This window comes from Lithobates pipiens, unplaced genomic scaffold, assembly GCF_037356315.1.
Source record: "Lithobates pipiens isolate NorthernLeopardFrog02 unplaced genomic scaffold, aLitPip1_a1.2 Scaffold_1, whole genome shotgun sequence".
Taxonomy (NCBI): Eukaryota; Metazoa; Chordata; class Amphibia; order Anura; family Ranidae; genus Lithobates; species Lithobates pipiens.
This window is the reverse complement of record NW_027507685.1, coordinates 225,461,684-225,476,902: the sequence shown is the minus strand read 5'-3', so window position 1 is coordinate 225,476,902 and position 15,219 is coordinate 225,461,684. Positions and strand designations below refer to the sequence as shown.

General features: G+C 43.9%; 1 protein-coding gene across 3 annotated transcripts in view; it reads right to left on the bottom strand.

The window, feature by feature from the left end:
• Positions 1–1,283: 1,283 nt before the first annotated feature.
• Positions 1,284–15,219, bottom strand: part of GPSM3 (G protein signaling modulator 3) — a 93,013-nt gene continuing 79,077 nt past the window's right edge. For all 3 annotated transcript variants that reach the window (XM_077483810.1, XM_077483823.1, XM_077483815.1), the window contains exons 4-5: positions 10,406–10,707; positions 1,284–4,491 (exon numbers count right to left, since the gene is read on the bottom strand). In XM_077483810.1, coding sequence (XP_077339936.1) covers positions 4,345–4,491; positions 10,406–10,707 — 449 coding nt within the window. In that variant the 3' untranslated portion in view covers positions 1,284–4,344. The remainder of the gene's footprint in view (positions 4,492–10,405; positions 10,708–15,219) is intronic.

The following is a 15,219-nucleotide window of genomic DNA, read 5'->3' as shown; positions in this document are numbered from 1 at the left end:
TTGATGTGATGGGGGGGGCTCTTATCTAATGAGCAGACCTCTGATGTAATGAGGGAACATCTAATGTGATGGGGAACCTTTGATGTAATGAAGAGACCTCTGTTGTAATGAGGGGACCTCTGTTGTAACATGGGGACCTCTGATCTAATGAGGGGACCTCTGATTTGATGGGGGGGATCTCTGATATGAAGAGGAGCTTTTGGTGTGATGGAGGCACCTCTGATGTAATGAGGGGATCTCTCATGTGATGGAGAGCTTCTGATGTGAATTTAATATCAAACTTGTGTGCTTTGTCTCAGGCTCAGGCTTCCTATTGATAAGTAACATTTTGTTTTTTTACATTTTATACTGGGGTGCCTTGAGATTTTGTATACTTTTAAAGGGTGCAATGATGAAAAAAGTTGGAGAATTTCTGCACCTTCTGACCATAGCATCATGGGAGATTTGTGTGAATTTCATGACTGACCAACCAGATACACTAATTCTATGAGCTGTGCTTTAAACACCCCCCACGCAGTGCCGGGACAAGGTCATCCAGCGCCCAGGGCAAAGATGCCAAACTGCGCCCCCCTTTCCCTTAGGCCGCGTACACACAGGCGGACTGTCCGCCCAACTAGGTTCGTCAAACAATTTGACAAACAGTCCGTTCAAAATTAGCATGAACGGACTTGACCACACACGACGAACCAACAGTCCGCTGAAAACTTGCGCGATGACGTGAACGGCACGTACGACGGGACGAGAAATTCGAAGTCCAATACACTGCAATGCAACCTTCGCCGTGTAAATTCTTTCTGAGCGTGCGGGAGACTTAGTTTATCGAACAAGCCTACACACGAGCGGACTGTCCGCTCAAACCAAGTTTCAGCGGACAGTCTTACGGAAATTCCGAAAAACTTTGTTCGTCAGACTGTCCGCTGAAACTGTCCGCTGAAGCCCACACACGAGCGGACTGTCCGCTGAAACACTGTGGACAAAGTTGGGCGAACAGTCCACCCGTGTGCCTTAGGGTCAGGGTGCCCCCTACCCCTGCAATAAACCATTGCGCTAGGTGCAGCCGTCCCTCCTGCCCACCCCTTGGCCCAGCCCTGCCCCCACGCACTCATATGCAGATAGGAACCATTTCATGTTGATGTCAATAGGTCCGAACTCATAGAGATCAATAAGATTACAATCTATTGTAGTCAGATTTATAAAAAGCGTCAGACATCTTATTAGTTATTGTAATAAACTGCATGTTAAACACTACTTCTTGCTGTATTTAATAAAAACATAAATTGTAGTTTATCAGTTTTGAATTGACATGACTTTAATTTCCAATTGTCAACTATGATGAAAGAGAAGCATTACAAAAACGACATCTGAGGTTGTGTCAAGAATTTATGAGCTCCAGAATTTCCTTGGAGGGATGAAGAATGGATGGAGGAAACCTCTTCAGGCAGATAACACAGTAAAATGTCCATATTTATTCATGACGGTTTTACAGCAGAAGCATTATAGCACTTCTAAAAGACGATCTGTATTTTTCTCAAGCATACAGATAAATTACTATCATATTTCAAGTTATACAAAATGATGACATCTTCTAACATATGCTAATGTCTTGGTAACTGAAATGAGCAGATGACCATTGTACAAGTCCGTGTACTTTTATCAAGTGGGATTTGTGTTCACGTCCTTTGACATAAGGTCAAAAATAGATGTTTGTGGCTGCCGACAGTCCCCCTTATGGTCAGCGCTAGCTTGGTGTTTAGTTCAAAAGGTTTAATTACGGTTAAATGCTAACAAATATACTGTATTGTGCAGCAGTGAAAGTCACAGTCCAGAAACAGAAGAAATAATAAAGGGACGCTTCAAGGAGATAAATTTGCCACTGGGGGTAAATGGTGGCCTTGTCTTAAGGCAATTTTAAAGCATACCCATCAACAGAGCCAGAAGTTAGTGATATGTTAACTTGTCCATCTCCCTATTTGACATACAGTAATAAAAAACTTAATTGGGTGATTAAAAATTATTTCTGTAGAGTCTTACTATAATGATAAGGTGCTCTATGCACTAGTAATGATCACATATCATTTGCTGGTACACTGCTTCATTGCAGTAGTCTGTAGCACATTAATTTATGAAAGGTACATCACCAGTAGTCTTCTTCATGGGAGGAAAGTCATCAGGGCTCTTCATGGGAGGTATGTCACCAGTACTCTTGATTGGAGGAAAGTCATCAGAACTCTTCATGGGAGGCATCTCACAGTACTCTTGTTCATGGGAGGAAAGTCATCAGGACTCTTCATGGGAGGTATGTCACCAGTACTCTTGAATGGAGGAAAGTCATCAGAACTCTTCATGGGAGGTACCTCGCAGTACTCTTCTTCATGGGAGGAAAGTCATCAGAACTCTTCATGGGAGGTACCTCGCAGTACTCTTCTTCATGGGAGGTACCTCACAAGTACTCTTCTTCATGGGAGGTACCTCACCAGTACTCTTCTTCATGGGAGGGACTTCATCATCAATACCCTTCTTTATGTGACATACATCATCAGTACTCTTCCTCATTAGAAGTGAGTTCCCAGTTATCTTCTTCATGGTAGGCTATGTGAAATATATCATCAGCACTCTTACTTGTATCCTTCATAAGAGATATCACACCACTACTCTTTTTTCATGGGAGGTATGTCAATAGTACTCTTCTTCAATGGATCCCCTTCAGAAGCACTTTTCCTTTATTAGAAGGTACTTCACCAGTACCATTTTTATGTAAGATACATCATCAGTGCTTTTCCTCATTAGAGGTAATTCCCCACTTCTCTTTTTCATGGGAGGCATGTCACAGCACTTCTTCATTTGAAATACATGATCAGTATGATTCATCATGGGAAGTACAGCCTCAATACTCTTCCTCAATGGAAGGTATATCACCAGTACTCTTCTTCATGGGAGTTATATTTCCAATACTCTTCCTCATGGAAGGTACACCACCAGTGCACTACTTGTTTGGAGGTACATGGCCAGTACCATTGTTTGTAGGCGGTACATCACCAATATTCTTAATAGTAGGTAGATCTTCAGTATTATTCTCCTTTGAAGGTATATCAGAAGCACTATTCCTCATGGTAAACCTGTCATCAATACTCTTCCTGAAGAGATGTATATCATCAGTATCCTTCTTCCTATAAGCTTCTTGCGGACCAGTGAGATATTCAGCTGACAGCAGAGGACAACTGATGTTGGTGCTCCTACTCCGAGCTGATGACTGCACTCTTCACAGTAACAAATCTACAGTATGTTTAACACTTATGGCATAAAACGGTCTCTTTTCCAGCGTTCCCTTTGGCCTTGTCACAGAACCCACCACAAACAGTTTTCAAATCCCAGCCAAAGACTGGAGTAAAATGGTCTCGGTTGCACTGTTGTAGGGAACAAAATTGGAAGAAACTCTATGGTGGTGACATGCACAACCTGCCTCAACTGGGGCAAAGCAAATCCAATGTACAGCAGAGGCCCTAGCACAACAAAAAGAACATGTCCTCTAAACAGTTGAAATGCTAGAAATTATAATTGGAGGAACACTTATGGATGAATTTGGTATTTCAAATAGCTTAAAAAATGTTTGCTGATGTGTTCATTCCTAGACGAGGGTGGCCTTGTTTTGCACAAACCGCTGCTTCAATGAGCAGTCCCAGTACACAAACAGCATAGGCATTTTACCCAGATGTTCTGGTCCCTAATGTTGTCTGTAGCCACTTTAAATGGATAATTCCAACTGACTACATTGTAACTGGGTTTTATATACTGAATTTTACTTATATCAACTCTAGATGACCCAAACTGACCATACAGCTGCTGACTTGAAGTTACAGCATTCCTCTCCTCAAATACTAGTGGGTAGCCTTCATGTCCTTCACTTCTCACCATAGACTTCAGTGTCTGCTGTACCCACCCCTTTATTCCTTATGCATCTGTTGCATTGTATGATATCCAGTGGTAAAGTTATCAGAACATGCAGTGACCAGTAGAGCTATATTTAAAAAAAAAAAAAACACTTTTGAGAAAAGCACACAGCACTACCCACAGTGTTCATCTTTAGAAATAGTTTCAAGAACTAAAGTCTAGGAAGTGTCTTCGGTTCCCCAAATTCCAAGGTGGCCCCCATTTAAAGATGGTTATTGTCTCATATCCAATTTGTGTTCTTCTGAAATGACATCTGTTTTTCTTGGCACTGACCTCCACTTTGTATTGTCCACTCTCTGGAGATCAATGACCGATCCATTTGGGCCTGTTTCTACAGTGGCAATTTCACAGTTTACAAATGGTATAAGTACAGTCGGACCAGAAATCACCCTCTTCCTAAGCACAAGCTCCCTTTAGAGTTGCTGGCAGCTCCACTCTTTGTTCATCCAGGCGATTTCCCTGAACGCGGAATAAGATATCAAACAGATCTGCTGCAGCCTGGGGGATCGGGGGAGAACTGCGCTGGTCGTTCATTCGTTCAGACTAAAAGGAAAAAAAATATAGATTATAAAAATAAGTTACACGGAGGGTGCATTGTTTTCTGTTAATTGTTGTCTCAATGAAAACTACAAGGTGTCCCAAAAGTCTGCATACATAGGAAAAATGAACAAACTCATATTGTGTTTTATTCTAAATTTTATATTTTTATATACTTGCATAACAGATATATTGGAACGTGTTTGCCGTGGGTGGGGGAGAAGACTTTGTGTGTAGAAAGAGATGGACAACACGTAGAGAATATTTTGTAACATTTTGTAATGAATACTTTGTAAATAAAGGTACATGTAGCTACAATTTCTCATTTTCCCTATGGCTGGTGACTTTTGGGACCCCCAACGATCTGTGAATAGGTAGTCTGTGCTCTTTGTGTGTGTGTAGCACCCTCTACTGTGCTACTAGCTTAGTGCAGGCAAATTTATGTTATAACTCATGGTTAGTTTGTTAGTCAGTAACTGGGTCAGGGTTACTGCAGGTCAGGCTGGATGACTTACAGATGCAGGCCTCTGGTACCTCCCCCTGGATCTGGAAGTGTGGAGAAACTTCTAGAAGTTAGTGGGCGGTGGCCAGGAGGGCTGATCTACATATTTGAGAGAATCTGGCCAATCCCCAGACAGAGTGCCGAAGAGACTGTCGGTGGACTAGGAAGGCACCCGTGAGTCTAGGCACAGGCTGGGCACAGGCTGGTTTGGGAATATCCTGGCAGCAGTGCGGTTTGAATGGAATCTTTCCTAAAGAGCAGTAGGTAGAAAGAAGGACAGTACATCAGACACCAAGGGGAGATACTGTCACATGTAGCAAGCCTTTCAGGAGAAAAGTGTTGTGCTTAAAGCGGAGGTCCACCCTAAAGTGGACCTTCCGCTCATCGGAACCCTCCCCCCCTCCGGTGCCACAATCGGCACCTTTCAGGGGGGAGGGGGGTGCAGTTACCTGGATAATCCAGGTAACTGCACCCACTTCCGGGACAGCTCTCTGCGGAAAGGGGCGCAACTTACGCCCCTTTCCGCAAGTGCCCGCCCCTTCCCGCAAGTGCCCCGCTGCCTGCTGGGAAACACACAGCTCCCAGAGGCAGCGGGGAGCGTCCTTATTGCGCAGCGCGATTCGCGCATGCGCAGTAGGGAAACGGGAAATGAAGCCGAAAGGCTCCATTTCCTGATTCCCATACCCAAGATGGCGGCGGCAGGACCCGACAGACGACCTAGCGATCGGCTTCGGGTGCCAACATCGCGGGCGCGCTGGACAGGTAAGTGTCACTATTTTAAAAGTCAGCAGCTGCAGTATTTGTAGCTGCTGGCTTTTAAAAAAAAAAAAAAACGCGGAGTCCCGGTGGACTCCCGCTTTAACCCTTCCTATCCTTTGCCCTGAGACATGTTCAGAGCAGCCAGGTGGGCTGGTAATTCCTGAAGGCAGTAGGTCTGGGAGCAATTTCTATGGTGGAGTTGGAGATACTCTTGTATGGAGCTTACAACACAATGGGGTTGATTTACTAAAGGCAAATCCACTTGGAAGCGCAGTCACTGTACATATGAAGGGATGATCTGAAATGAGGGAAAACAATGCTGATTTCTATCATCTAATCATGTAAAAACAAAAATGCTGTTTTTTATTTTCCTTGCATGTCCCCTGCAGATCTACAGTGACTGCACTTCCAAATGCACTGGTAGTGCACTTGTAGTGCAAAGTGGATTTGCCTTTCGTAAATAAACCCCCAAAGTGCTACTTTCTAAAAGGACTAATACCGCGTACACACGATCAGACTTTCCGGAAGACTAGGTCCGGCGGACCGGAATCCGGCGGACAATTCGATTGTGTGTGGGCTCCAGTGGACTTTTTTTCCCCACAAGTCAGACGGACCCAGAAATAAAACATGTTTCAAATCTTTCTGACGGACTCAAGTCCGGTCGGAAAAATCCGTTCGTCTGTATGCTAGTCCGACGGATCAAATAGGATGCAAGGACAGATATTGGCTACTGGCTACTGAACTTCCTTGTTTAGTCCTGTCTTACGTCATCACGTTCAAAACGAACAGACTTAGTCTGTTTGTGTGTGGCCAAGTCCGTTCGTCGGGAAGATCGTCGGACCTAGTACGACGAAAAGCCCGGTCGTGTGTATGCGGCATAAGAGTCCCTAGCCCTTAAGGGACTTTTGCATTTTGATCATCAGAGACTGTCAGTGTCCAGGAAGGAGGACAGTTCAGGATCCTGTATATACTGTAGGGAGGGAGTGCTACTTGTTTATTGTTGCATTCAAGTTGACCATCCCATAATTCCTATTCCCCATCCAAGTTATTACCCCTAATAAACAAAAAACAAGCTCAAAGACTGTTCCTTGTGTCTGGATGAAAGTGGGAAATGCTTGTCATCTGGCTGTGCAGGAGCGGGGAAACCATTTTTCAGCAGCCCCTGCAGGGGTAGTGCTACATGGGGAGTTGGTAACTTGAAAGGCTACCTGAAGGAGCCCTTCACTCTAATTTCTCTGAAGAATACCAGCTTTACTTCAATTTATTCAATATTATTTCTTCTTTATAAGCCCTGATGGAGGGGGACTTCTAGACATGATAGCTATCTATGTGATATGTATTACAATCCATAAAGAACACTGGATTTGGAAAAAAACTTGTGGCACTTCTGTTTTTATTCTTACTACAGGCATTGTGAGGACCTCTCAGGGTCCATCTGTTTTCAGAAAGCTGACTTTGTCTCAAACAACCTTCTTTATTGGCTACCTGAATTAGCCCCTTATTTTAATTGCTGGAAGAACACCTGTTTTGGTCCGGTTTATACAATGTTATTTCTGCTCTATAAGCTCAGATAAAGGGGGACTGCTAAACCCCCCCAAAATGTGTTAGCTATCTATGTGATATATACTACAATCAATAAAGACCTACTGGATTTGAAATGACCTTGTTTGTGTCTCTCCCATACAGTGAGGGAAAAAAGTATTTGATCCCCTGCTGATTTTGTATGTTTTGCCCACTGACAAAGAAATGATCAGACTATAATTTTAAGGGTAGGTTTATTTTAACAGTGAGAGACAGAATAACAACAAAAACATGACTTATGCCGCGTACACACGATCAAACAATCCGGTGGAAAAGTGCGGCGGACTTGAGTCCGCTGGACAATCCCCCCGTGTGTGGGCTCCGGCGGACTTTTTTTTACCCAAAAGTCCGGCGGACTAAGAAAGTAGTTTTGCACCAAAATATGTCCGCCGGACTCGGCCGTGTGTGTGCTAGTCTGCCGTACTTTTGAAATGAATGGACTTTTCCCACACAGAGGAAAGTCTGTTAATTTTGAGCGCGGCTCCAGGTAGCCGGGACTAGCGAAGGAAGCGTCGCTGGCCCCCGTCACCTGGTATGGACTTAAAGGGGAAACCCTACGCTGAAAAAACGGCGTGGGGTCCCCCTCTAGGTCCATATCAGACCCTTATCCGAGCACGCTACCCGTCCGGCCAGGAAAGGGGGTGGGGACGAGCGAGCGCCCCTCCTGAGCCGTACCAGGCCGCGTGTGCCCTCAATATGGGGGGGTGCTTTGGGGAAGGGGGGGCTGCGTGCCCCCCCCCACCCCAAAGCACCTTGTCCCCATGTTGATGAGGACAAGGCCCTCTTCCCGACAACCCTGGCCGTTGGTTTCAGGGTCTGCGGGCGGGGGGCTTATCAGAATCCAGGAGCCCCCTTTCATAAGGGGGCCCCCGGATACTGGCCCCCCCACCCTATGTGAATGAGTATGGGGTACAATGTACCCCTACCCATTCACCTGTGAAATAAAAAATAAAAACACACAACACACAAAGGTTAAAATGGTTTATTGCACAGCTCCGGGGGTCTTCTTCTGTCTTGGGGGGTCTTCTCGCCGGACTCCTCCGCTATCTTCTGCTAGCTCTTTTACTAGTGGAGAAGCCTGATTTTCTTCTTCGTCGCCGCCCTCTTCTTCCGACTTGTCCCCCTCTTCGGAGGTCTTGTCCCCCTCTTCAGTTCTTCTTGCCGGGCCTCCGCGCCTTCTTCTAACTCTTTTACAAGCGGTGGCCTGGTCTTCTATCGCAGCTGTCTTCATCGCCGCTGTCTTCGTCACCGCCTTCTGTTCTGTTCTTCTCTTCTTCTGTTCTTCTCTTATTCTCTTCTTGAGCTGTTGCCTCGTCGCTGTCTCTGGCCACAATGACAGGCATGTGGCGTGCGGCAACTTATATAGGGACATCGCTGGGTGATGTCCCGCCCATTATGATGTCACAGTCCCAGAGGATGCTGGGATGGAAATCTTCATGCCACTGCGCTGAGGATGCGGTGGGTTATTAAAAGTCCTCCATGCTGCATCTTTGGTGTGGTTTTCAAAACTGCACTAATAACGCAGCTCCCCATTAAAATAAATGGAAACACGTAAAAAATGCACCTGCAATCCAGAAAACGCACCGGAAATGTGGCAAAAATGCTTTGCGTTGGAGCAGAGTGAAACAGACTAAGTTACATACAGTAATACTTCCCATCATCCCATCGTAAAATAATTGAGTTGGGATGAGAACTGCTCAGCCATTCACAGAAAGCTTTGAATTTGCTGAATAAGTACTTGGCTTCCTCTGATTGGCTGAGGTGGCGATTGTGACATCATCTGCTCGCCTCTGCACCTCAGCCAATCAGAGGAAACCTTGTATTTATTTAGAAAATACAAGGCTGTATGCACAAGGGTGCATGTGTTGGTGAAGGGAATAGTTTATTTGGACTAGCTTGGTTGTAGAAGAAAACTGGAATTCAGCTTTCAATCATTTTGCTTTATTAGGTTTTGTCACCCTGATATAGATTCCTTATATACTCCAGTCTGATTAAATAATATGTTACCCAACAGTTCATATTCCTGATATGTGTCTGCTGTGCCACATACTTGTATGAGAAAGTTTCCTGTTCTCTTTATATTGCTTCCTTTTGTGTGAAATCCCTGGTGTTCCTGCCAGTCCCTCTGCTTTCCTAATTTTAAAAAAATGACCATGCTAGGCATGACAGCACATCATGGTTTTCTTTAGCAGTGCTGAGAACTCAGCCTGCTCTCTTTCAATGATTAGACGTGAATGTTAGTATTTGCAACTCCATCAAAACATTTTTTAGTTTTTTTGTATATAGTGAAGAAAGGCTAGAAACCATCTCAGTTATTTTATTTTTTTAGTTTTTTTGTTTTTCCCAGCCCTTTATGTTTTCATTGGGGAGATTTCCACTAACTTCCTGTCTTACTGGATGTCAGAGAGGACAGGAAGTGATGGAAAATGTCTTTAAAGGGGGTGGAGACAGTTACAATAAAGCTTTTTTTTTTCTAGTATGTGGGGGAAGTCTATAAGTCTATAGGTTTTTATTGTTGTATGCACCTTCCTGTCTCTGTTTCCATCATTTTTTTTGTCCTAGTTTCACAGAGGTGGTCACTAGAGATCCACAGTAAACGGAAATCTCCCCAACAGAATCACAGACAGTAATAAAAACCTAACAGGGCTCAAACCTTTCCCAAGGCTATTCAAAAGTAAAAAAATAAATAAAAAAAAAATAAAAAATAAATGTTTGGCTTGTATAGTTTTGGACATAATACTAAAAGGTTAAAACATCAGCCAGGCTTTGATTTTCAATTTTGGGGAGATTCATCCTCCTTATTTGTCCTGGTAACCATTGCAGCCGGAACAGGAAGTAATAGGAAAACAAAAAATTTACAGTTCACCTCAGAAACAAAGGGGACATCTTCCTATGGGGACACCTATTCCATTAAGAGCTGTCTAAGATGAGATTTCCCCTCATTTGGAGAGATATCATGTGTCTCAGGGACAGGAAGAGACGAAAAATCTTTTCAATGAGACAGCAATAGCAAAAAAAAAAAATTATTATTACATTTAAACTTTAATAAAACAGTACTTTGCACATGTCTGCTCTCACCTGGTGCCCTAGGATAGTGTTGTAAAGCTCCTCCTGGGCGGGTATTTTTATGCAAGGGGGTTTTTTCCTCCGACTCCGCCCTGCCCAGGAACCTCCTCTCCTCCTCTGCAGTTCTGTAACGATCCCTCTTTCATCAGAGGGAAGAGAAAACTGGCGGTAGTTGGGCATTGAAAAGTGTCGCTTTGGTTGGAGAACCCGTTCAGGCAGCAAGGCTCTTTGTTCATCTAAACGCCTGGTCTGTGCAGTCGAGAGGAGATCAAAAAATTCTTCAGTGTGTAGAGAGAGCACTGAGGCTGAAAGACCTGAGAGAAAAAGAAGTATAGAAATTATAGCAATTCTGAAGTACCTATTCCCAGAAATATTCTAATGAACTACAGATTTGAAGCATCTACATATCTATTTTGTGTTTATTTCAGCAAGAAGGATCATCCCCTCAGTCATCTTTTATCTGACTGGCCGCTAAGGGATCAAACGGGAGTGGAAGGTGGAGTGATCTCTTCCCACCTCTTGGCGCAGAGCATCCAGAAGCTTATTTTGGCTCCAGTTATGTTGTATTGGGCTGTCTCTTTGCTGGACTGGGCTGCAACTGTCTCTTTGCTGGACTGGGCTGTCTCTTTGCTGGACTGGACAGTCTTTTCGGTGGACTGGGCTGTTTTTTTAGTGGCCTAGGCCGTCTCTTTAGTGGGCTGGGTGGTCTGTTTGCGGGATTAGGCTATTTGTTTGCTGGATGGGGATGTCTCTTTGCTGAATATGGGGAAGTCTCTTGCTGTAAATGGGGATGTCTCTTTCCTTGATCTGGACCTGTCTCTTTGTTGGCTATAGGCCTGTCTCTTTGCTGGATATGGGCCTGTCTCTTTGCTGGATATGGGCCTGTCTCTTTGCTGGATATGGGCCTGTCTCTTTGCTGGATATGGGCCAGTTGAAATTGTCTGGACTTGCCTCTGAGCTTATTTGGTAATTACTGAATATTTCAAATGTTTTGTGCATTTTCCTAAATTATTTTTTATTAACAAATTCCATACAAATTACTTTTATAGCCCCCCAAATTATACTTGGTTACTTGTTTTCTGAGGGGGCGGTGCTAGAAGGTGTGTAGGGGTTGAGTAAATTAGAGGTTCTAGGGGTGGGTAGGGGGCAGAGACATGTGTGGCCCTGGGGGAGGGGGGGGTGAGTTCCTGCACCTTTTCGCTGAGAAAAAAAGCCCCGTATATCACCATCCTAGTGTAGAGTAGGCTGCTAGGTAAAATGAGCTCCTCTGTAATTAGAAGAGCGAGGGGTTGATTGCTTAGGGCTGCTCAGTGTTTCACATGCTGCTGATCTGTTGCCTCTACCTGTCTTCTAGAGGATTCTAGAGCCACAGTGGGAAGAATAACAGGGCATGCAGTCTGAATATTTATTGCAATCCAGCCTAGAGTTGCCACCTCATCCCTTTAAACCCCCAACACATATTAATTACACAGGTTCTGTGGTTGATTAAGGTGGTAATTAAACTCACTTGGTGCCTTATCTGCATTAAATTAGCCTCAGAACCCGTGTAATTCAGATGTGTTCAGGTTTAAAGGGATGAGGTGGCAACTCTACTCCAGCCAATCCCTAGGGAGGCGTACCCAATAGGAGGTGAGAGTCCCGAGCAGCAAGGAGCAGTGTTCTTGGGTTCAGTCCTGTGGAAAGAGACCCCTGTGTAGGGGCTCTGTCCCTGGTGTGAGACCTTAGAAGAAGCTTTCAGGAAGACTCTGAGGTCCCAGCTAGGCTTTGTTTGGGGCCTAGTAACACATTCAAGTCTGGGGATTAAGTTGGGTCTGGAGCAGTCGTGGCTGGTGGTATATTTTTTTGGGAGGGGGGGTGGCAAACAATGCACCCACAGACTCCAGTTGGTCAGGCAATCATCAGCCCATCTAGTTCGTGGGCAGTGGCTTCCCCTGTGTCTCGGCCTCCTCTGCGTCACGCCTTGCATCTCCTTCCTCTTCTTCCTAGGCGGCCAATAGGATCACGTCTCCTCTTGGCTAATCAGATGACGAGCCTCAGGACCTGTTTCCTGATTGGCCAGGAGGAGAATCAGGAAGACAATAGCAATTATTAATGCGCTATTGTCACACAACTGGGTGGGCTTGGGGTGCAGTGCTCTGTGCCGAGGCTTAGGCGCTAAGCAGGTGCTTCTAAAAAAAAAACATTGGAATCCATGCGTCCAGTGCCCTGCATGTAAATTAGGGGTCAGGCGCATGGAATGGGGGGGCTACGCCCCATATGGACGGGCCGCCACTGGTCTGGAGAGCCAGGAGGAAGTTGGTGGCAAAGAGTCCAGCTGTCCTGCGGTGGTGTAAGTCTACATCTCCCGCATGCGCGTGGGAGCCCTCGTTTACGGCACAAGCTCTGAAGGTTCGGCACAGTATGCATTACAGCACGGGAGAGGGGAGGATTAAATGTATTTTAATTCACTACCAAATTTAAGCCAAACTCCAGCTAACACTTTATTATCAATTAAAGCAAACTGTTTATTTTTTCTTTTGGGGTAAAGGTTTTACATAAATAAATAAAAGCTCATCAGTGTAAGCACCCCTGCTAGTGTTGAATGGTTTGTCTCAACCCTGTAAACTGATACGTCTGAAAGAGAGCTTGTTCTTTTGAAAAACAGACTTACTGGATGGATCACCAGATGAACATAGGAGAAAGAAAGCCTAATAAAGAAAACTAGTGCAGCCATCACATCTAAGAATTGCAATATAATTGATTGTATATTATAGCTGTCAGGGGTTAAGCTGTAAGGTTTTAAGTCTTCCATGATCAATCTACATTAAAAAAAGAAAAGAAAAAAAATCTTTGGCATTGAGATTCTCTTTTTACTCTGAACTCATACAGTACTGGTGATGTTGTAAAATCAGGATGCAGTACACTAAATACACCACAAGATGGCGCAGCAGTGCCACTAATATACAGTGATAAGCTCCCTCTATAGGCACATATCAAATAAGTCTAATAGTGTGACACCAATTTTTAGATGTTGAGATTTTCAAGAGTCCCAACAATATGTTGTCTTGTAAACTCTACAGGAAACCGACGTCGGGAAATACTATTCTGCACTCTAGCAGTTTTCACCCAAGACCTCTGGTAAACACAATCCCCTTTAGTCAATTTCTAAGAATAAAGCGAAATTGTTCTAATGATGTGGATTTCCTTCGGGAAGCTAAGTCTCTAAAAAAATCACCTCTTGGAAAGAGTCTATAGTCACACGTGTTTAAAAAGAGCCTTCAACAAAGCAAACAATAAAAATAAAAAATAAAAATAGACAAGATTTGTTATGCTGTGAGATAAACCTACTTTCGATACAGATTCCTATATCAGAATAATTACTACGTTTTTAAATGAACATACACAAGTGAAGCAAATTTTGAGTAAATATTGGTATGTTTTAACGAGTGATCCATTAAAGTGGTTGTAAACCCATGGGGAAAAAAAAAAAAAGCAACCTGCAAGGCAAAGGCATAATGAGCTAGTATACATAGCATACTAGCTCATTATTAATAACTTACCTGAGAACGAAGCCCCAAAGTGGTCCTCCGTCTTCATGTGTGCCGCTGCCATGGATCCCGGAATGACTTCCAGGTCTCGCTGCTCCAGCGCTGTGATTCGCCGGAGCAGCGATGACGTCACTCCCACGGGAGCCTACACTCGCGGCATATCGCCGCGATCTGCGGCCTGCCCAGTGCGCCTGCGCGCATGCTCCGTAGGCAGCGGTGGTTGTCTTTTTGGAAATATCTCCTAAACCGTATAGGTTTAGGAGATATTTCTTGGACCTACAGGTAAGCCTTAATCTAGGCTTACCTGTAGGTCAAAGTGGTTTGTAAGGGTTTACAACCACTTTAACCACTTTCAGACCGGACCATTTTGCTGGTAAATGACCAGAGGTCTTTTTACACTTTGGCACTGCGCTGCTTTAACTGGTAATTGCGCGGTCATGCAATGTTGTACCCAAACAAAATTTGCGTCCTTTTCTTCCCACAAATAGAGCTTTCTTTTGATGGTATTTGATTGCCTCTGCGATTTTTATTTTTTGCGATATACACGTAAAAAGACCGCAAATTTTGAAAAAAAATGATATTTTCTATTTTTGTTATTAGAAAAATCCAATAAACTCAATTTTAGTCATACATTTAGGCCAAAATGTATTCAGCCACATGTCTTTGGTAAAAAAAAAGTCAATAATTGTATATTTATTGGTTTGCGCAAAAGTTGTCACATCTACAAACGAAGGTACGTTTTCTGGATTTTACGCAGCTTTTAGTTTACGACTGCCTATCTCATTTCTTGAGGTGCTAAAATGGCAGGGCAGTACAAAACCCCCCCAAATGACCCCATTTTGGAAAGTAGACCCCCTAAGGAAATTGATAAGAGGCATGTTGAGCCCATCGAATATTTTATTTTTTTGCCTCAAGCGATTGAATAATGACAAAAAAAAAAATTTTTTATTTTTTTTACACAAAGTTGTCACTAAATGATATATTGCTCACACATGCTATGGGCGTATGTGAAATGACACCCCAAAATAAATTCTGCTGCTTCTCCTGAGTACGGGGATACCACATATGTGGGACTTTTTGGGAGCCTAGCCGCGTACGGGGCCCCGAAAACCAAGCACCGCCTTCAGGCTTTCTAAGGGCGTAAATTTTTGAGTTCACTTCTCACTACCTATTACAGTTTTGAAGGCCATAAAATGCCAAGATGGCACAAAACCCCCACAAATGACCCCATTTTAGAAAGTAGACACCCCAAGCTATTTGCTGAGAGGCATGTTGAGTTCATGGAATATTTTATATTTT